We start from the raw sequence: 22,682 nt of genomic DNA, 5'->3' as shown, positions 1-22,682 counted from the left end.
TTTTGTTTACCAGGATCTCATTCTAGCCAGGTGAAGGAGGAAGGCAGAGGGGCAAGAGGGCTTTCTCCTGTTAAGGCTTTGTGTTTTGTGGATGAACAGAAGCCCTTCTCAGGGACCTCTTTTTTTTCTTTTTTTTAAATTTTTTAATTTATTTATGATAGTCACAGAGAGAGAGAGAGAGGCGCAGAGACACAGGCAGAGGGAGAAGCAGGCTCCGTGCACCGGGAGCCTGATGTGGGATTCGATCCCGGGTGTCCAGGATTGCGCCCTGGGCCAAAGGCAGGTGCCAAACCGCTGCGCCACCCAGGGATCCCTCAGGGACCTCTTCTTATAAGCTCATTGACCAGAGTTGGAGCTCCAGAAGAGGAGGCTGAAAAATGGAGTGTTTTAGCTGTCTAGGCTCAGTAGTAGAGGAAGGCAGAGGAGATGCCATGAATGATTTGAGTTTCTCCAAATACATTATATGTAGACTTAATGATCACTTAATTTCCTCTTTTACAGAAAATGGAACATTGCTAGATGCTGGCAGAGTTATAAGTACATAGGCTCTTTAATGAAGAGAGAGATTCTTTGAAGTAAAAAGCTTGAGTTTTAGTGAATGGTTTCCAGGAAATCTAGTGCAACTGGTCAGAGTACTTTTGTTTTTTACTTAAAAATCTTAAGTTTCAGAGAAATAAGTAATGGTATGTTTATGTAGTCAAAGTTTATTTTCTAAAGTTTTATATTTCCTTGGGGACTTTCATTTGTTTGAAATTATCTGTCAATATATATATAGCATTAGTTATAATTTTTTAAAACTGAAAATATTAAGATTTCCCATGAATGACTAGCTTCTTATTACAGTAGAGGACAGCCTCCAAGAGAAGGGATTTTTCTGGTCTAAACCATGTTCTCTTCATGTAGGATTGTTTTGTAGGCATTTTGAATGTAAATTTTTTAAGCATCCCTTTATACACCCTTCCTATTTTGGATCACATCGCTATCATTTTTACCATAGTTGTTGCAATATTTAGTATTTTAATTGTAGTTGTGAGAAAGAATGCTGTTGATTCTCCACTTGGTTTGATCCCTTTTAGCATCTGCTGTTCGTTTAAATCTTCAAAACTTAGCCAAGTCATAGAAGGGACACTCGTAAGATAGATCCCATTACAGCAGCCATTTGTGCTACTATGACAGGTGTTCTCTATGCTGAAAAATAGAACAGATGTACATTATGTGTATGTGGGAAAATATTAGAAAACATTTCATATTGTTTCGCCTTTGATACTTTTTTTTTAAAAAAGATTTTATTTGTTTATTTGAGAGAGAGATAGTGACAGAGATAGTGAGAGAGCACAGGAGAGAGCAGGAGCTGGGAGAAGAGGGAAAAGCAGGCACTCCACTAAGCAGGGAGCCTGACTCAGGGCTTGATCCCAGGGCTGTGGTATCATGACGTGCGCTGAAGGCAGACTCTTAACCAACTGAGCCACCCAGGCACCCCTCTTTAAAAAAAAGCAAACAAAAAACTTATTTTCTGAATTAAGAATGTTGTGAATGTTTATGTTTTTAACCAGGAACACACAGGTTTTTCTTTGCCTCTTGTTTTATTTTATTTTTTTTTAACTTTTTAAAAAAATTTATTTATTTATTCATGAGACACACACACACACAGAGAGAGAGAGAGAGAGAGAGAGAGATGCATAGACACAGGCGGAGGGAGAAGCAGGCTCCATGCAGGGAGCCCGATGTGGGACTCGATCCCGGGTCTCCAGGATCACACTCCAGGCTGCAGGCAGCGCTAAACCGCTGTGCCACCAAGGCTGCCCTGCCTCTTGTTTTAAATTTCACTAAAGAGAGCTTTCAGGGGACTAGAATTTGAAATTCAATTTGTCTCCTTTTTACATTTTACTGATGGTACAAAGAAACGAATACTGATTTATTAACAGAAAAAAAAAAGTTTTTTGATCTTTTTATGTAACAGAGGGAAATTAATTTTTGAGACTTTGCCATTACTATTTATAGACTTGGTAGTGGCTAGACTAGGAGTGTGTGCTTTAGTTATCAAAATCTCTTTGCACTTAGAATAGGACACAGTAATTAAAGCGAATTTTGATCTACATGGTGAAGCACCCTATACCAACTCTGTTGGGTAATTTTCTGAAAAGAATAAGCATTTGTTTTTGTAGATGCTCTGCTTCTTCAGTATTTTTAAGGGTTCAGTAAAATTTAAGATTCTTTTGTTTTGCTTATTTATAAGATGGATGCGTTTAAAATAAATTTTTATTTTCTATAGACAATGGGATGAACAGCTGGATCCTCGGCTAAATGCAAAACAGAAAGAGGCTGTTCTGGCCATTACAACTCCACTTTCAATACAGCTGCCTCCTGTCCTCATCATTGGACCCTATGGGACGGGCAAAACGTTCACTCTAGCTCAGGCCGTCAAGCACATACTCCAGCAGCAAGAGACGAGGTGAGATGGTGGTATGTGTGCTCCAATTTCATCAGTAGGGCACAACCTCTGTTCTTATTGTGAGTACAAAGCTAAGGATAGCAAGACCGTTTAATTCAGCTTGGGAAAAAAAAAGACCCACACCCAAACCCCAAAGGACTAAAATTTGAATTCTTTTAAAATATACTGTTAAAATATTGGCACTTTTAAATAGCCATTAGAACTCCCAAGTCTGCTACGAAATTGTAATATATGCTAGAGCCAAAGAGTTGGGTGCAGGAAAAAAGTTCTGTGTAATAGATTTAAAAATAATTTGGGGGAGCTTATTTCCTTTACAGCTTAAAGAGTAATACAGTTTTCTGAAAACATCATTGAATAAAACGTTGAAGAATGCTGAGTAGGTTGAGGGAAATGTATGATATTAAGATGGCCACTGCTTTTGTTTGGTATTATACTGCTTGAGTAGTTTTGTGTTTTATCATTCTTTTTATTTGCACCATTTATTTCAGCAGGATCCTCATTTGCACCCATTCTAATAGTGCTGCTGACCTCTACATAAAGGATTATTTACATCCATATGTAGAAGCAGGCAATCCCCAGGCAAGACCTCTCAGGTATTTTTTAAGGCTTATTATGTATCTGTATCATACTTTATTATTCTTAAGAAAAGGTGTCTGTAAAGATTTTAGTACCTTTGAGAACATGAAATCTTTAACTATATTGACATTTGGAGGTGATGCCTTTTGAAGCAGTCATTTAAAATCAAATAAAAATTAAAAAAATCTTTGATCATTTCTTAAACATTAAGTAAAGAGAAAGACATCCTTTTTTAAGTTTTGTATATAAAAATGTTGTTACAATCTGAGCAGATTTTGATGTGTACCTCTAAAAGCTACTATGATGAAATAATATAAAAATGATTTATTTAAATTAAATTTAATTAAAATTCTAGGATATTTTGCATGGCAGACTAGTCATGCAGTAGATATAAAATTTTGACCGTCATCATGCAGGTAATTTCATAGAAGCTACACTTTAGAGGAGCATGAAATACTGAAATGATTACTACAACAAAATGTAATTGGTATTTACAACTTTTTGCTATCATTTAAGAGACAAAGTATCAAAGAAAAGTTTATGTTGATAGAGAAAGGTTGTCTTGAGTGTATATGGATATGAAATGTACTTAAGTACAGATTGTGGGGAATAAATCCTTTTCTTCAGAAAACAATAAAGAATCATTAAATGGTTGTTTATTACACCATTTGCTTTCATTGTTATATGAATTAATGTTTAGTTTTGCCATTTTACAAACTAATATGTCATGCCCTATGTTATTCGAATACAATTACTGCTTACAAATTAATTTCTAACCACACTTTTGAATCATAATCCACTAACTTTTTATTTCTAGTTGAGTCCAGGCATGAAAAAATGAGATTATGCTATCTATTTCTTAATAACCACAACCAAAGCTGTTTGAATGATTTTACAATTGCATTAAAAAGAACAAATGAGAAAAAGGTGGTGTGGCCTGCTACACAGGTTTCTATGCCATACTTTGTTTTCACTCTGGAAGATAAATTAGAGCAGAAATAATTATTTTAAGTAGAATCCAGTTATATTTAATAAGAAAATATCACATATGTACAGTCACTATAAATGAAAATGCATTTTATCAGTGGTTAAATCATAAGTAACTAGTTTGCTTCAGATTCTAATCTTTTTTAGTCTTAAGTAAAAACTCAGGCTAGTAGCAGTTTTGCCATGAGTGTTTTTTAATGGAGGTGTTTGTTTTGTTTGCTTTTATTATTGGTGTGTGTGTTTATGTTTGTGTATGTGTGTGCTATGTAGGAAGTATGACAGCTTCAATTATCATAGTTTGGCTTGGAAGCAGTGGAGTAAAAGCCCCCTCAAATCTTGATTGATTTAGGATTGATTTAGGATTGGTCATTTGATTTTTGGGGCTGAAGAGCTGTTGTTGATAAACATTAACATCTACCATGTGACTAGCATTATGTTTAACTTTTCCCACTTAAAATTATGTTTTGGAGGTTATAATCCAACAGGTTATAATCCAGTGTGTAGAATAAGAAGTTACGTTTTAATAGGGTATATGTATAGTTGTAATGGTCTAGATACAGAAACTTGCTCTCTAGCAGAAAAATCTCACCTCTCCTCAAGCTTGAAGAGTGGTTTATTTAAATATAAGTTTCAAGTTATTCCATTTAGTTAAATGGAATGAAATAAGAAAGGCTTGATTTTTTTTCCTAAGTATTTTCTTTTTGTGGCCCTACATTTTCACCACTGTATATCTCTTTGAGAATGGTGTTAAAAAAAAAAAAAAAAAAGAAAAAGAAAGGAGAATGGTGTTAACTTGTAAGTGTATTCCCTAGGAGGGCAGTGCATTGAATTATTAAAATTTATTAGTGCCATCTGTTATTACATTTACTCAGATTAATTTGTAATTACCCTGAGGGATGACAAACCAGAGGTATGGGAGGGGTGGGATAGAGGAAATTAGCATGGTGCAGTCCTCTAGGGGAGATTAGTTTTATCTGAATTGTCCCAGGATGCAGGGGAAAGAACACAAGGGGGCACTAAGTGTCTACACGTGACCTTGAAGGTGTGCTGTCTGTGGCATAAGACCCATGAAGAGTTTGCCTTCTACATCTTGTAGTCTGGAGTGGGACTGGTAAATGCCGTAAAGTGTGAAAATGGTCATAAACATTTAATACAGTAAATATGTTTAAATATGTACACTTATGGTTTAAATGTATAAAATTCTATTGCTTCCAGGAGTTGAGTTTAAAATGCCAGGATTGGAGGTTTTAGGAACCATTTTAGATTACATTTTGTTTTGGTTTTTACTTCTTATTTCATTAGAATTAGTAGACTTCAAGGTATAGAAGGGCACCTGGTGGCTCAGTCGGTTAAGTGTATGCCTTCTGCTCATGGGATTGAGTCCCCACATCGAGCTTCCTGCTCAGCGGGGAGTCTGTTTTCTACCTCTCCCTCTGCCCTTCCCCCCAGTCATGCGTGCACTCTCTTTCAAATAAATAAAATCTTAAAAAAAAATGTTGGGCCAGAGAGGAAGACACAGTTTCTGTGTATAGTTCTGAAGATTGGTAACTGGTTCTGGCTGACTTACTACTTTATAATTATCTATGGAGAGAGTATATATTTATTGCTTTCTGGGCAAATAGAATATATTTGTTGTTTTCTATAGATTTTCAAAGTAATAGATTATATTCTGGGATATTTCTGATTCTGATTCTGTAGTATCTTAAGTAATAATATTTTGAGGGGTTATTATATATGAATTCAATACATGAATAAAATTTCAGTGAATTAAAATTATGTAATACCAGATAATCTGCTACTTTAACAGTCATAATTCATATTAAAATCTGTGGATGGTTTCTTCCTAGAAATATGTAAATTACTTAATTGGTGTCACATTTCATACTGTGAGCTTGAAGGTGTCACTTATCACTCACTGTTCTCCAGTTTTGAAAAGTGTTGCTTGTGTTTTGAATAGCCTTATAGACAGTGTGTACCTTAAATGTTGCACAAAGTGAAAGTACCAAGAAAGTATTTAAGTCTTTTTGAAGTCAACACTTTTAAGGAATATAGGCTTAATGATTAAACTTTGTCTTACTAGCTTCAACTTGAGGTGACTTTCCAAGGTAATTGCAAAAAAAGGTCAGTAGTGAGACTTTTAGAATTTCAATTTTTATTTTTTATTTATTTATTTTAATTTTATTTATGATAGTCATACAGAGAGAGAGAGAGTGAGAGAGGCAGAGACATAGGCAGAGGGAGAAGCAGGCTCCATGCACCGGGAGCCTGACCTGGGATTCGATCCTGGGTCTCCAGGATCGCGCCCTGGGCCAAAGGCAGGCACAAAACCGCTGCACCACCCAGGGATCCCGAATTTCAATTTTTATTTTTTCTTTGAGGGAGAAGTGGTGCTTGGTATTAGTATTGATAAATAATTTGCAAAACCTTTTTTCCAGCTTTACAATTAAATGTTCATGTAGGAAAGTATGGAAAATATAGAAAAGAACAAGAAGAAAGTAAAAATTATCTATACTCTCAGCACACAGAGATAAATACTACTAACATTTTAGAGTTTAGTTTCTAGTAATTTCTATGTTTAAATGCACATATTTTAGTTAATGGAATCATAATTTGTAAATGATTTTCTTCAGGTAATTGGTAAAATGAGATTTTTCATTTACTTAAGTAAATTCTGCTTTGCTTGTCTAATTAAACTTTTTTTTTTTTTTTTTTAAGGTTTCATTTATTCATGAGAGACAGAGAGAGAGAGACAGACACAGGCAGAGGGAGAAGCAGGCTCCATGTGGGGAGCCTGACGTGGGACTCAATCCCGGGTCCCCAGGATCACAGCCTGGGCTGAAGGTGGTGCTAAACTGCTGAGCCACCCAGGCTGCCCTAATTAAACATTTTTTATTAAGACCTAAAACAGGGATCCCTGGGTGGCGCAGCGGTTTGGCGCCTGCCTTTGGCCCAGGGCGCGATTCCGGAGACCCGGGATCGAATCCCACATCGGGCTCCCGGTGCATGGAGCCTGCTTCTCCCTCTGCCTGTGTCTCTGCCTCTCTTTCTCTCTCTGTGACTATCATAAATAAATAAAAAAAAATTAAAAAAAAAAAAGACCTAAAACATGTTGTTTAATAATTTTACATATTTTATTATTTATTTATTAAAAAAAAAGATTTATTTATTTGTGAGAGAGGAAGAGAGCATGAGCAGGGGGGAGGGCAGAGAGAGAGGGAAAAGCTGACTCCCTGCTGAGCAGAGAGCCAGATGTGGACCTGGACCCCAGAACCCCGGGATCATGACCCCAGCTGAAGGCAGATGCTTAACTTAGTGAGCCACCCAGGTGCCCCCATATTTACATCTTTAGAAGTGATATTGGTTAGTTTTACTAAGGTTACTGTCCTTCCTCTCAGAATAATGTTTTAAAATATATTTCTTAATTTTTCTCTTCTAATTTATATTTAGGTGTATTTATTATTACTGTTATTTTTGCTTTGCTTAAAAGCAGTAACCAGTTTGATGAAGGTGAAAACGCATTTTAGAATATCATAAGGTTAGGTTTTGCACATATTACATTTGAGCTGCCTTTGAAATATCCTAAAGGAGACAAATGTTAAATAAAAAGTTGGATACGCATCCTGGAGCTCAGAGATGAGGTCTTGGCTGGAGGAGAAAAATGTGAATTGCTAGAGTATTGGTAGTGATTGAAGCCACGGGTCTGGTTTAGATGGTCAGGAAAAGAACAGAGCCTGAGAAGAGAAATGTGTGGGAAGCCCTAACCTAGAGAGGAAGACAGAAGGCAAGGAGAAGCTGAGTCACAGAAGCTGAGGGAAGAGAGCATTGCAGGCAGGGAACCACCATGAACCTATATGCTGCTAATAAGTCAAGCACTGTGATGGGCCTAGAGAATATCCCAAAGATTTAATAATGTAGACGTCTATCCCTTGATTGGACCCTACGCTCTCCGAAGTTCTCTTCTACTTTTTTTTTTTTTTTTTTTTTTAATTTATGATAGTCACAGAGAGAGAGAGAGAGGCAGAGACACAGGCAGATGGAGAAGCAGGCTCCATGCACCGGGAGCCGGACGTGGGATTTGATCCCGGGTCTCCAGGATCGTGCCTTGGGCCAAAGGCAGGCGCTAAACCGCTGCGCCACCCAGGGATCCCCTCTTCTACTTCTTTAACTGCTTCTTGCCAATTATCTTTACTGTTTCCCTCTCCTTTTGCCTGCCTCTGAAAGTTGGGGGAGTCATCAGTCACTCTTCCAACTAGTTTCTTCTAGTCCCAAGGCTTAAATACTATCCCATTTGTATACTTCTTGTCTCAGACTTTCTCCTGAACTTCAGATTTACATATACCCCTGCTTATTGAATATCCCCCCTTGGATGTCTGCTGCTCAATTTGTCCACAGTTGAATTCTCAGCCCCCACTTCAGATCTGTTCCTCACTCTCACCATCTTTGTAAATACCATTGTCATTCATCTAGTTTGAAAGGTAAAGAATCATCCTTTTTCTTAAATCTGATTCACCGGTAAATCCCGTCAGCATTACTCTCAAAATATGTAGCGGATCCAGCTACCTTCACATCTTTATTGTTACCATCCTGGTCCAGGCTGTTAGTTTTTCTTGTTCAGAGCCTTACAGCAGCCTCCTAACTTGTCTCCCTGCTTCTGTTCTCTGCCCCTGCCTCTGTTCCAGTCAGTCATGTGTCGCAGCCAAGCTTATAGTAGCTGTGAGGCATAATCATGTACATGGCTTCCCAAGTTTGTGTTCATTAGCATCATGTTGGTGGCTTGAAATTGGCCATGGTAGTAGATTTTATTACACAGTAGTCAGCAGACACTACAGATCAGCTCCACCCCTTTCTTCCAAGCTGATTGTTCAACATTTACCAGCATACCACTGTCCAGCCCTTTCCTACCTCCCTAAACTATATATTCTGTCAGAGAAACAGAGTGGTCCTTTAACAACATAATTCAGATCATGTGACTGCCCTGTCAGAACTCTGATGGCTTTCCATTAAAATTAGAGTAAATCAAAGCCTTTATGAAAGCCTAGAAATCATGTGATTTGCCTTTGTGCTGCAGCATAGTAGACACCCAGTAGATATTTGTTATATGCCAGTGGGTTAGAGATGGGTGGGTGGATGGATGGATGAGTTGTTTTTATACCATTTTAGTAGTCTGTTGCATGAGGCCTATTAATATTTTTCTTTTGCAGTTAGTGGAGGAGATGCTCTTGTTTAAGATTTTTCTGGTTGTCTAAAATTTAACTTTATTTTTAAATTTCCTTCAGATAATTTCCTTTAAATAAATCTCCTTTAGAGGTCTATTTAGATACGAGTATAAAAATATATTCTGAAGTGAAATACAGATAACATTGAAGTTTCTATTGTGGATGTGCAATTCACTATTTTTATTAGCACAGATAATTACAATATGAATTAAGTATATTTTTGTAAGAATATTCTAGGAAAAAAGTAATTCCCAAATGGGAATGTTTTGAACTTGAAAAAAACTATAGTGCTTATGAACTCTTTGTGTGAGCTGTTTGTGTGAACACAGTGTGTTTATGAACACTTAAAAATAATGAGATATTTTATGATGGTGCATATGCTTTCTGTTTGAATCCTTTTTTGGTAGGGCATAGTCACAGTTGTATGTTAAATTCTAATTCGTAGAGTGTTAATGATTACCAGATTTATTTGTTAATTTCTGGATATGGTAGTCTTAAATAATACTGTCAGTTTTTTTATTATATTGGTAACATGTTAATATAAATAGGAAATATTATCTTCTTTTATAGGGTATATTTCAGAAATCGCTGGGTAAAGACTGTCCACCCAGTTGTGCATCAGTACTGTTTGATCTCAAGCGCACATTCCACCTTTCAGATGCCACAGAAAGAAGATATTCTTAAACACCGAGTGGTTGTTGTTACATTGAATACTTCCCAGTACCTCTGTCAGTTGGACCTTGAACCTGGTATGCTGACTCAAGACACAGATAGGGTATCTCTGAATGCATAGGGCTTCTGCATTCGGTTTAGATCAGGGGTTGGCAAACTATATAACCTGTGGGCCAATTCTGGCCTGTTGTCTGTGTTTGTAAATAAAGTTTTATTGGATGGAACATAGCCATGCCCATTTATTTACCTATTTATTATGTATGGGTGCCTTTGTGCCACAGCAGCTGAGTTGAGTAAATGCAACAGAGATTGTATGGCCAACACAACCTAAAATATATACTGTTTGGCCCTTTACCAAAAAAAAAGAAAAAAAAAAAAGAAAAAAGTCCGCCCCTAGTTTAGACATTTGAGTGACCACTATTCTATTTGTTCCCTGATCTGAGGGTATTTACTTACTCTTGGTCAGGTGAAAATTAAAATTTGGATAGTTTTGGTCTTTTTGTTTGTTTTACAATTTTCTCAGGTTTTTGTTTTAAAGTACTTTTGTGTTATACAGTGTAGAGACAGCAATCATAATAGGTTTTTTAGACCTATTATTAAGATTATTTAAGTGTAGGAATTTGTAAAAATCAAACTAATATCGTATGAAGTACAGATATAAAGTGACAGGTAATTCTGATAAGAATAGCAGAACTTAACCATCAAAAAGTGGTACCACTTTAAGATATTTGCTTTGGAAGAGCATTTATTACTGCTGTATTATAATAGTTGACATTGCTCAACACTTTTTTGCTCTCTCCTTTTGGAATTGCTTTCAGAACCAGTGACAGATTCTTTTGAACATTCAAGTCCCTGGAAGGTAGATACTGTTCTCTTCACCTTGAATTCTTGGCACCTGGCCCAGGGTATAGACACCTGGAGGCCCTTGATAAACCTCTGTTTATTTTGAATGAATGAATGGTGACCAAACTTTCTTTTTTGAGGGTAGATTTAATTTTAGAAAAACTTCAAAATCTTTCTGAGACATGTCTGGTAAATAAGGTAGGTGATCCAACTGAGCAGTACCATTAGGGGTAAAAAAAAAAAGAGAGAGAGAGATAGATGTGCCTCTCATGTAATGAGACTTATTTTCTTGTGCATGCAGTTCATAGCTGGCTGGTGAGGCCAGTTATAAAAGCAGAGTTTCAGAAATGTTTTGAACAGTGACTGCATCATTGGAGTGGGTTCTATTTCCTCCCAACTGACTTCTTTGAAGGAACAACACTTATTTGAAATGTAAATTTTGGTATGTTTATTTAACAATCAGTCTGATTACTTCATGGTTATACTCTGCCTATTTGCCACTTAGGTAAAATGCCCAAACCTCCTAAACAGTAAAGTTTTGTGAGAACATAAAAGAATGGCTTTGAAGAGCAAAAAATATAGAATACATAGAAGTTGCCTATGTACTTTGCTCTGGGTGGTGTTTTGTACTTGATTTCATTTAATTCCCGTATCAGTCCTGTGGAAGGAGGTTTATTTTGCCGATAAGAGAATCAAGTCTCAGGCTAAATCAGTTTGATTAATTCGAGTTACCTTTACTAGCTTAAGCAATAGCTTTAACAGTTTCATGATATATCCAATTCCTGATTCAAGCCTCACTCTATTTAATTAAAATGTTATCTAATGAAACCACTAGTTTTCAAGTAATTAGCTTTGTAGAACAAAGTCTCTCCTTAACAGGGAGAAAAATGCAAAAGCCTCTATCATATTTAGGCCACTGTCAGGAAATAGACAACACTTATTGATATGTACAATATCAGTCACAGCCATTTGTATGAATGGATGATGATGGTGGATATTACAGCCAGTCAGTAAGATTTAAAATGTTCCTAACCTAAAAACAGATTGGTTTAGAAAGTTGCATAAGTAGATGGTTTGGAACTTGCTGATATTCATAGGAATAGGGATAGAAAAAGAGGTTTGGTTCTTGGGCCCTCCTCACAGGAGGCTAATTAATCCAGGGAGTTTTATAACTTTGTCATTCTGTTCAGAAACTATTTTGTTTCTTTGGTATGCTAGTAAAAAGAAGGACTCCTTCTTCCTGCCTCGGTGTTTTGGCAGTAAAGGAGAACTTTTTCCTTCTCTACATTGAGACTGAGATTTTTGCCTCTCTTCCCCTCTTAGGGGCAAAAGGACTTTCTCCTCCCTTCTATACACAGAATCCTGTGCCCCAGTGTGAGTGGCAGTAGCAATCAAGACATGGGATGCCTCCTACTACAGATGGTTGATATTTATCTGTCATTTTTTGTACACTGGTGTTTTGTTTTGTTTTGTTTTAGCCAGGGTAGTATTTTAGAATGAATTTATACAAATACAAATACACACACATACACACACACCCCTGAATAATCAATTTAGTGATTCTGCTAATCAGTACCCCCTTTGTTTCAGTCAAGGTTGGATTATAACTTTCTCCCTTATATTAGATTTTAGGTGTGATTTTTTTTTTTATTTTAATGTTTAATAGGCATGGTAAAGCTAAAGTTACTTATAAACTACCACTGTTTTATTTTCAATATTTCACCACATGAATAGTGAATGGACTATCAGGGTTTAGTTGCCAGCCCTTCTTTTTGCTTGAAAAGTTGCTATCTATCATCTATCTATTTATTATCTTGTACTTTAAATCATTTTTATATATACTCAGTCAACTGTTCATTTTGGGGCCCTTAGCACCAGATGCCATTTCGTGTCTATTATTGGGAAAAATAGTTATTTCTTTTCATCTCTGTTCTTTAAATAATGATTTAAATTGACAGTTTTCTAAATTGAAGATTGGCATCACAAGTACTCACAATTCTGAAATTAGCACACTGAATGCTTTCCTTAAGAAAAGGAAAGAAGTACTTCTGCCTTTATTGCTGCTGTGAGATGCTTTACTGTGTTTATACTGTACTTTGTAGGGTTTTTTACACACATTCTATTAGATGAAGCTGCCCAGGCCATGGAGTGTGAAACAATTATGCCTCTAGCATTAGCAACTAAAAACACTCGGATTGTCTTGGCTGGTGACCACATGCAGGTATGTGCCCTCTGAGTCACCATATTGAAGGAACTACTAATTATATCTTGGTGTTTAATATTCTGTGTCCTAAAACCTCTATGAAATTGTGTCATGTATTACAGTTCAATATTTCTGCACAAATAGTGAAAAATATTACTTTCTCTGAAGGAAAATTACTAAAAAAAAAAAATATTACTTTCTCTGAAGGAAAATTACTATCCCACTATTTTTTCCCTTCTTTGGATAGAGAGTGGAATGAAGAATCTATCAGTATTATAATATTCATGTTTTCAATTTGAAGTTTAGCATTCTACAGTGTGAATATTTTTTACTTTTCTTTATTAAATAAATTTAACTTATCCTTCCTATAGTTCCCCAAATTCTTATCCCTAATATATTTTCATGAAGAGTTGACTCTTTTCCATCATAGGAAACAAAGTATACTTAATTCAAAATAATAGCCCACATCTCAAAGAATGTGTCTGATTTTCTGTATTTTAATACCTATGTAAAGAAAGAGAAATAGAGTTTTTCTATTAATCTTTGTTTTACAAAGTTGCAGTTTGAAGTTCTCTCTTTTGCTGTAATCAAGATTGAACCTATATAGTATTGTAACTGTGACAACATCTAGGAAAGAGTTGAATGTGGAGGAAGAAATTCTGCTTTTGTTTCTTTGCCAAAAGTGGTTTAATTTCGTTCTTTAGTGGTCAAAGGTATGATCAAGAATGGCTCCTTATACTTTATGAGATAAAAAGCATTATTTTACTGATTATTAAAAATAAGTTTTTAAGTCATGGCTATTTATCCTTCCAGCTCACCCTTTTAAATATTTGATCAGTTTTAGTGAAATAACTGATTGACTCTCCTAGTAATGCAATGGATTGCATCCCTGAAGTTACTGAAGTAATAACTATTTATTTGTATTAGAGGAGCCCTTTGTTAGCCTATGTGTAGAAACTCTATGCTACTGTCAATATATTGAAACAAAAAGTTAGAAATTGTAGCCTAGTTCTTTATAGTAGTAAAATTGTTCTGAGAAAGTATTTTTGATTCTGCTTATTCCAGCATTCAGCATGTTGAGATTTAGTACATAGAGGTTTCAGTGTAGTGGATTTTTAAATAAGTAAGTTAAAAAAGTGGTACTTGCATATTTAGTTAAATTTTTTCTGTATGTTTGTCTGTTACAGCTCAGTCCTTTTGTTTACAGCGAGTTTGCCAGGGAGAGAAACCTTCATGTTTCATTACTTGATCGACTCTATGAGCATTACCCTGCTGAGTTTCCATGTAGAATTCTCCTATGTGAGAACTACCGCTCCCATGAAGCTATCATCAAGTAGGTGTGAGGTGCTCCTTCTGTATCACACTTCCTGTGTCTGGGGGAGGGAACTCAAACGGCATTGTTATGAGGGATAGACTATTCCCTGCCCAATTGTAGGGTGTCCCTGGCGTTGCAAATTATGTTAAATTTTATTGCTGTAAAAGAGTACCTCAAAAGTCAGCTGTAATTTTTCACAAAATAGGGCAATCCTGGAAACTAAAACTTTAGGTTCTATCAGTTATGATGTTTTTCTGTGACTAAATATGTAAGCATATGTAAAACTGCATGATGTAATAAACAGTTATATTGACAACATGTAGTAGTTTGCTTTTATGTCTGGCTGTGTTATATAAGGAATCTGTTTTTAAAGGAAGGAAGGAAGGAAGGAAGGGAGGAATCAAAAAAGGAAGGAAAAAACCATGAAACTTACTCATAAAGTTTTTAAAGGTTTCTATTAACTGTGGTATGCATCTATAAAAGTAAAAATATCATAAGTGACAGCTCAGTGAATAGTCCCAAACTGAAACTACCCATGCAACTGGCATCCAGATTAAGAAACATTAGCAGCACTCTGGAAAGCCCCTTTGTGCTCCTTTCCAGTCACTACCCCACCAAAAACCTACAGTTTTTTTTAAAGTTTAGTATAATTTAATAATATTGATTATGTTAGAACCATTTTTAGATTTCTATGTAAATGATAAGGTAGATATAAAAATAAATTTGGATTTAAGTATTGCTTCTATCAGTCTCAAAATGTGATTCTCTTTATTGTTGCTAGTAATTTGCTGCAATCAAGTACTTAGTATTTTCATCAGTAAAAAGTGTTCTTTTTGCAGTTGGAAGACTTGAATGGCTTTCAGTTGTGTGTGTTTCAGGGTCTATATATCTTTGTGTTTGCATGTGTAAGTAAATGACCCATATAAATAAAAATATGTGTTAACCAAGAAAATAGCTTGGAATAGTTTCCTCATAGAGCAAGATTCTTATCTGGTATTAAACTATTGTCATTTCTTTTTTTTTTTTCTCTACATTCTGGCTTCATACCTGACCAGATTAACTCATTAGGCAGTGGTATACCAGGAGCGTACTCTGTTGTTATTGCTGTGGTTAATTTTGGGGAAAATCTTGCCCTCATAGGTGTTTAGATGTTTGAATTAAAATTAATCATGGACATAAAGCAGCATTATTAGAATTGACTAATTTTTTTTTTCCTTATAGGCGAAGTTAATTTTAATGATGAATTGCTGTCTATTTATTTATTTGGTCTTTTTTTGTAGTTACACCTCTGAGCTCTTCTATGAGGGCAAACTGATGGCAAGTGGAAAACAACCAGCACACAAGGATTTCTACCCACTAACTTTCTTTACAGCACGAGGGGAAGATGTACAAGAAAAAAATAGCACAGCTTTTTATAACAATGCAGAGGTACCTTAGTTCTTTTGCAGATTGTTGACATTTTCAGTTACATGGTCTGTTCTTGTTGACTGTTTATTTACAGTTTGGGTTGATGTCTTATTGTGTGTCACTTACATGAAAATAGCATGTAAAGTTTATTCTTTGTATAACATTGATTTATTAAGAAGAATTTCCTATGGGAAACAAAAACTTTGATTTACATTTTGATTACATTTGATTTACATTTCTTAAGACAAAATATGAAATACATGACATTGTTTAAAAGAAAAGCCAATATGATTTTCATATAATTATTATTGTTAGTCAACTAAAAGACCATGATTATATTTCATAGTACATATTCAAATGAGTTATCATTTTAGATGATTAAGACTAAAATTCCAGAACCCTGTGCTCCAGAGAGATTACATAGGCCCAGATGACAGTGTTGCTAAGCCATTATGTGCTATAACTAGTATGGTTCTCTTCTAGTTTCTGACTTTTTAAGTTTAGAGAGAATGTGGGTTATATGGTCAGATCAGGCTGTACACTAAAAACTGGTGAAGTCTTTAAGGGCCAGCAGTCCAGAGACTCTAGGGTTAGGTTCTGGCTGTCACAAGGGAGTGGAGTTCTGGACTTCAGGAGGCCCCCAGATTAGGGAGCTGTGCTTGGTTGGTCATTATAGGATAGTTCTTGATCTGTGTTCTCCATTTCCCTTTCTTCACTTGAGTCCCATGCTTTACTCATTTTATTTACAAAGAAATGGGTCTTATTATGTAATAGTAATTCATCTTTCCTTTGAAAAATTGATGAGAGGTCTATAGTTAGAAGGCAGTAAAAGAGAATCAACTGCTTTTAACTGTTCAATATAAGCCTTCTGCAGCATGGAGCTGTGGAAAATGGGATCTGATGCCTACCAGCTGCCAAAACCACCTGGAATAACTTTCATTGCAGGGAACTGGGGGAAATGAGAGCTGCCCCTCAGCTGCTATAGAGCCTTTCTGAAGAGCTGGGGGGGGATGGGTACAGTCCCTAGCTTGAATGCTCTGGTCTCTCCTTACTGAGTTTCTGTTGACTTTGTTGAGTAAATGCTTCTCAGTTTCTATTAAAGTCAGATCAATCTCCAGAGACTTTGTTTTTTTTTTTTTTTTAAATCTCCAGAGACTTTGAATGATTGTCTGCTAATTTTGACCAGCTTAATAGATGTCTGTCTGGGAGAGAAGTTTGCCCAAGCTCCTCATATCACCATCACAAGTCTGTGTATTTTGACTAGTTTTATGCATCCCCTCATAGAGAGGTGAAGTGGGGAAATGGTTCTGTATAACTTAGTGGTGGGAACTCTGTGTGTGTGTTTGGTTGGGGTGGCCAGTAGAGTTGTCTCCCCAACTTTCATCTACCCCCATATTTAACCAAATGGGTGAAGATAGGTTTTTCTTATTCCTTATTGCAGTAGACTCAGGTTCTCTTTTCTTCTTCCTTATAGTGACAGTGCCAGGTGTTCAGTCCAGTTTACTCAAATTATTGTAACAATATACCTACCTCCCTCATTCACTGAGTTTGTATCTAGCAGTGAGAACTGTATCCTAGCCAATTATTCTCAAGGTCTTGAAAGGAATAAAAATACTTTCAAATTTATTAAGTATATTTAATGTTGTAAATTTAAGTAGGTATTATCAACAAATATTAAATAATGTTTTTAAAATGCCATTTAAAAAACTTTCTTCTCAGGGCACCTGGGTGGTTCAGTTGATTGAGCAACTGACTCTTCGTTTTGGCTCAAGGATTGATCTCAGGGTTGTGAGGCCCAACCCTGCATCAGGCTCCATGCATAGTCTGCTTGAAATTCTTTCCCCCTCCTTCCTCTTCCCCCTGCTCTTCCCCCCTGCCTGTGTGCGTGCTCTCTCTCTCGCTCTCTCTCTCTCTCTCAGATAAATAAATGAAATCTTAAAAAAAAAAAAAAGAAAGATAACTTTCTTCTCTATGCCCCCATAGTCTTTCCTGACCCTCTATTGAGCTTGCCATTTCCATATATTTATGGAATCTGTTTTCTGAATATACCGCAATCTCTTAGCAGTCAAGGAACATGTTTTATTAATCATTGTGTCCCCCACTGTGCCAAGCACTGAAATTTTGATCAGTTCATTGTATTAAAATAGATTGAATAAATTGAGTTGGGTAAAATAGGTATTACTTTTTTGCAAGGTTAATGAAATGTCTTGTACTACTAGAAGGCAGTGAATTGTGAAAGTGTCTCCAATCCACATTTGTCTTAGTCCTAGCTGTGGTTTGGTGTTAGCTGTTGGCAGTTTTGCTTAGTTGTGTCAGTGGCGGAAGGCGATAATGCTAGATCTTGTACTGCTGAGACTTAATGGTGGCACTGAGTCTAGTAATCTTTTTAGTTGGCTGTTTATTTCACTGGCCTTATCTGGAGTGAATGGACTTAGAGGGGGAATGTGGGGATTTGCTTCCCTTATTTCCTAGATAGGGTTGCCTGTTTCATGGCCCTATTCCTGGCCTCTTCCCTACAAAGGAAATTAAAACTGTCTGCATTTAAGAATGGACAGTGGCTCAGCAGTTTAGCGCCTGTCTTCGGCCCAGGGTGTGATCTTGGAGTCCCGGGATCGAGTCCCACGTCAGGTTCCCTGCATGGAGCCTGCTTCTCCCTCTGCCTGTGTCTCTGCCTCTCTCTCTGTGTGTCTTTCATGAATAAATAAATAAAAACTTAAAAAAAAAAAAAAAAAGAATGGATGCTGGATGAAGGGTAAGGGCCAATCGCCCATTTACATTGTCTCTGATATTCATCTTTTCACTAGGTGCATTTCACTTAGGTAGAATTTTACAGTTTAAAATGTACATAAAATTTTTCTCACTGTGTTCATATCCGCAAAGCATTACTCGTATTTAGAGGTAGTTTTTAAATGACATTTGCTAAAATGGCATCCTTTATACATCTGTTTCAGTTACCATTTCTTTTCTCCAAACACTTGCATATCTTTAATATGCATATGTATGTTTGTTTAAAGGTATTCGAAGTGGTGGAACGAGTAGAAGAGTTGAGAAGGAAGTGGCCAGTAGCATGGGGGAAGTTGGATGATGGCAGTATTGGTGTGGTGACTCCATATGCTGATCAAGTGTTTAGGATACGTGCTGAACTTCGAAAAAAGAGATTATCTGATGTTAATGTAGAAAGGGTGCTAAATGTTCAAGGTAAGTATTAATTAAGTTATTTAGATGCTTACATCTTAAGTATGTGCACATTTGATTTTTAATTCTCAAGATCTTTTTTCTGGACAAGCAATTGTGTATTCATTTCATACCAAGTTCTTTAATGTCAAATTTGGCAATTACAGATCAGGCTCATTTACATGTTTATTAAATTTTTATATTCAAATAAAAGAAGTAGGAACAAATGGAATTTTTCAGTGACGATTTGTGTGAATGCCACACACTACATCTGCGTGCATTAGTTATAAATCATACTAGTATACAACACCTACTGTCAGTATACTACATCTGAAGACCAGTTTGTTCATAAAGATTTTTAAAAACTTGTACCCATCAAGTATATTCTGTTTAAATGCATTTTTAAAGGCACAGATTGTTTTTTACCTATAGACTTTCCTAAGTGGATAGTTACCAGGAGCTCATTTAAATTGCCTTTATGTAATTAGTTGATTTGAGTTTGTGCTTTTATTTTTATTTTTTATAATTAAAAAAAAAATCTTGGTTATTGAGGGGGAGGGTAGGGCAGAGGGAGAGGGAGAAGGACAAGCAGACTTCCTGCTAATTGTGGAGACCTATACAGGGCTTGATTCCAGGACCCTGAGCTCATGACCTGAACAGAAGTCAGATGCTTAACTGACTGGGCCACCCAGGTGCCCCGAGTTCGTGTTTTTAAATATATGAAGCAACACTATCATGTGAGTGGTGGAAAAGTTTAGTACAATTATATTTTTAGGTTTCATGGGAATATACATAGTAAGAATAATATAATTTCTAGATAATGGGGAGAAAATAGCTCCAATATACCATGTGTTGTCCAGATTCCACAGAATTTGGGCATTTGTTTCAATTTTTATTTAAATTTTAGTTAGTTAAGTATAGTTTAATATTGGTTTCAGGAGTAAAAATGGGTGATTCATCATTTACATACAACACCCAGTGCTCATCACAAGTGCCCTCCTTAGTCCCCATCACCCATCTAGACCATCCCCCATCCACCTCCTGCCATCAACCCTCAGTTTTGTTCTCTGTCATTAAGAGTCTCTTATGATTTGTTTCTCTCTCTTTCCTTTCTGTCTTCCCTTCCCACATGTTCACCTGTTTTGTTTCTTAAATTCCACACTTGAGTGAAGTCATATGATATTTGTCTTTCTGTGATTGGCTTAATTTCACTTAGCATAATATATTCTACTTTTATATCCATGTCATTCCAAATGACATGGAGGAATAATATTTCTCTCTCTCTCTCTCTCCATCCATGTTTATGTATACCACATCTTCTTTATCCACTCCTCAGTTTGATGGGCATTTGGGCTCTCTTCATAGTTTGACTGTTGTTGATAATGTTGCTATAAACATCGGGATGCATGTACCCCCTTCAAATCTGTATTTTTGTATTTCTTTGGGTAAATACCTAGTAGTGCAATTGCTAGATCATTGGGAAGTTTTTTTTTTTGTTTTGTTTTTTTTTAAGGAATCTCCATTCTGTTCTCCAGAGTGGCTGCATCAGTTTGTATTCCTACCAGCAGTTCAAGAGGGTTCCCCTTTCTCTTCATCCTTGCCAATACCTGTTGTTTCTTGTGTTGTTAATTTTAGCCATTCTGACAGATGCGAGGAAGTATCTCATCATGGTTTTGATTTTTTTTTTTTAAGATTTTATTTATTTATTCATGAGAGACACAGAGAGAGAGAGGCAGAGACAAAGACAGAGGGAGAAGCAGGCTCCTTGCAGGGAGCCCAATGTGGGGTTTGATCCTGGGACTCTGGGATAATACCCTGAACCAAAGGCAGATGCTCAACTGCTGAGCCACCTAGGTGTCCCTAGTTTTGATTCTCTTTTTCTTGCTGTTTCTTTTTTTTTTTTTTTTTTAAATTATTTTAGAGAATATGTATGTGCAAGTGGGGAAGAGGGACAGAGGGGGAAGGAGAGGGAAAAGGAGAGAATCTCAAGCAGACTCCATGCTGAGCACAGAGCCCAATGTGGGGCTTGATCCCATGACCCTGTGATCATGACCTTAGCTAAAACCAAGGGTAGAACACTTAACTGGCTGAGCGACCCAGATGCCCCATCATCATGGTTTTTGTTTGTATTTCCCCAATGAGTGATGTTGAGCATCTTTTCATGTGTCTTCTTTAGAAAAGCATCTATTAATGTCTTCTGCCCATTTCTTAACAGGATTATTTGTTTTTTGGGTGTCGAGTTTGATAAGTTCTTTATAGATTTTGGATATTAACCTTGTATCCAGTATGTCATTTTCAAATATCTTTTCCCATTCTATAGGTTGCCTATTAATTTTGTTGTTTTCCTCTGCTGTGCAGAAGCTGTTTATCTTGATTAAGCTCCATTGGTGCATTTTTGTTTTTTGTTTCCCTTTCCTTGGTGACATGTCTAGTAAGAAGTTGCTACAGCCAAGATGAAAGAGGTTGCAGCCTATGTTCTCCTCTAGAATTTTGATGACTTCTTGTCTCACATTTAGGTCTTTCACCCATTTTGAATTTATTTTTGCATCTGGTGGAAGAAAGTAGTCTAGTTTTACTCTTCTACATGTTGCTGTCCAGTTTTCCCAACACCATTTGTTGAAGAGACTCTTTTTTCCATTGGATATTCTTTCCTGCTTTGTCAAAGATTAGTTGACCATAAAGTTTTGGGTCCATTTCTGCCTTTTCTATTCCGTTCCGTTGATCTGTGTCTGTTTTTGTGCTAGCACCATACTGTCTTGATGACTACCACTTTGTAATATAGCTTGAAATCTGGAATTGTGATGCCTCCAGTTTTTTCTTTTTCAGAATTGCTTTGGCTATTTGAGGTCTTTTGTGGTTCCCTATAGATTTTAGGGTTGTTTGTTCTAGCTCTGTGAAAAATGTTGGTAGTATTTTGATAGGGATTGCATTAAATGTGTAGATTGTTTTGGGTAGTATAGACATCTTAACAGTGTTTGTTCTTCTAGTCCATGAGCATGGAATTTTTTCCATTTCTTTGTGTTCTCTTCAGTTTCTTTCATAAGTGCTCTGTAGTTTTCAGAGTACAGATCTTTTACCTCTTTAGTTAGGTTTATTCCTAGATATCTTATGGTTTTTGTTGCAATTGCAAATGGTGTCGATTTTTATTTCTTTTTCTGCTGCTTCATTTTGGTGTATAGAAATGCAACAGATTTCTGCACTTTGATTTTAATTTTATATCCTGTGACATTGCTGAATTCATGTATTCTGGCAATATTTTGGTGGAATCTTTTGAGTTTTGTACATAGAATATCATGTTGTCTGCAAATAGTGAAAGTTTGGGCTCATTCTTGCCGATTTGGATGCCTTTTATTTCTTTTTGTTGTCAGGTTACTGAGGCCAAGACTTCCAGTACTATGTTAAATAGTAGTGGTGAGAGTGGATATTTGGGCTTGCAGTTAGAAGGAATATTACCAGTAAGGTAGGAAACACCCAAAGGAGACCTAGGATAGGTAATTGTCTAAAAACTGCCACATGGAAGTAAGAAATGATTGAAAGAACCTGGGTTGTTTGGCCTAGGGAGAGAAGATGAAAGATTGATACTAAAACTGTATTCAGAAATTTGTAGATTTGTCATAGAATGAGTGAATAGATGTGTTACTATAATAAAGAGCATTAAAAAAATGTGCAAACTAGAATCTCAGCCTTCCCTATGGAATCAGTTGTGTCTACCTTTGTTAGTGAAAGGTTAGATGACTGCTTCAAAGAAGGGTCCTTGTATTGAGCAGGACCTTAGACGAGACAATCACTAAGGCTGGTTCCAGCAATAATATTTTAAGAATTTTAATAAAATTATTT

At 36.3% G+C, this 22,682-nt stretch overlaps 1 protein-coding gene across 5 annotated transcripts in view; it reads left to right on the top strand.

The window, feature by feature from the left end:
* The window catches only part of HELZ (helicase with zinc finger), a 162,611-nt gene that overhangs the window by 86,067 nt on the left and 53,862 nt on the right, over window positions 1-22,682 (top strand). For 4 of the 5 annotated variants that reach the window (XM_072781083.1, XM_072781084.1, XM_072781085.1 and 1 more), the window contains 7 exons: window positions 2,273-2,452; window positions 2,941-3,045; window positions 9,802-9,980; window positions 12,849-12,967; window positions 14,137-14,282; window positions 15,545-15,692; window positions 18,686-18,869. In XM_072781083.1, the coding sequence (XP_072637184.1) occupies window positions 2,273-2,452; window positions 2,941-3,045; window positions 9,802-9,980; window positions 12,849-12,967; window positions 14,137-14,282; window positions 15,545-15,692; window positions 18,686-18,869 (1,061 nt within the window). The remainder of the gene's footprint in view (window positions 1-2,272; window positions 2,453-2,940; window positions 3,046-9,801; window positions 9,981-12,848; window positions 12,968-14,136; window positions 14,283-15,544; window positions 15,693-18,685; window positions 18,870-22,682) is intronic. The other variant, XM_072781087.1, reaches the window with a different exon arrangement.

Source organism: Canis lupus, chromosome 16 (genome assembly GCF_048164855.1).
Source record: "Canis lupus baileyi chromosome 16, mCanLup2.hap1, whole genome shotgun sequence".
NCBI classification, from domain to species: domain Eukaryota; kingdom Metazoa; phylum Chordata; class Mammalia; order Carnivora; family Canidae; genus Canis; species Canis lupus.
The sequence above is the reverse complement of the archived record's forward strand: the minus strand, read 5'-3'. Positions and strand labels throughout refer to the sequence as shown.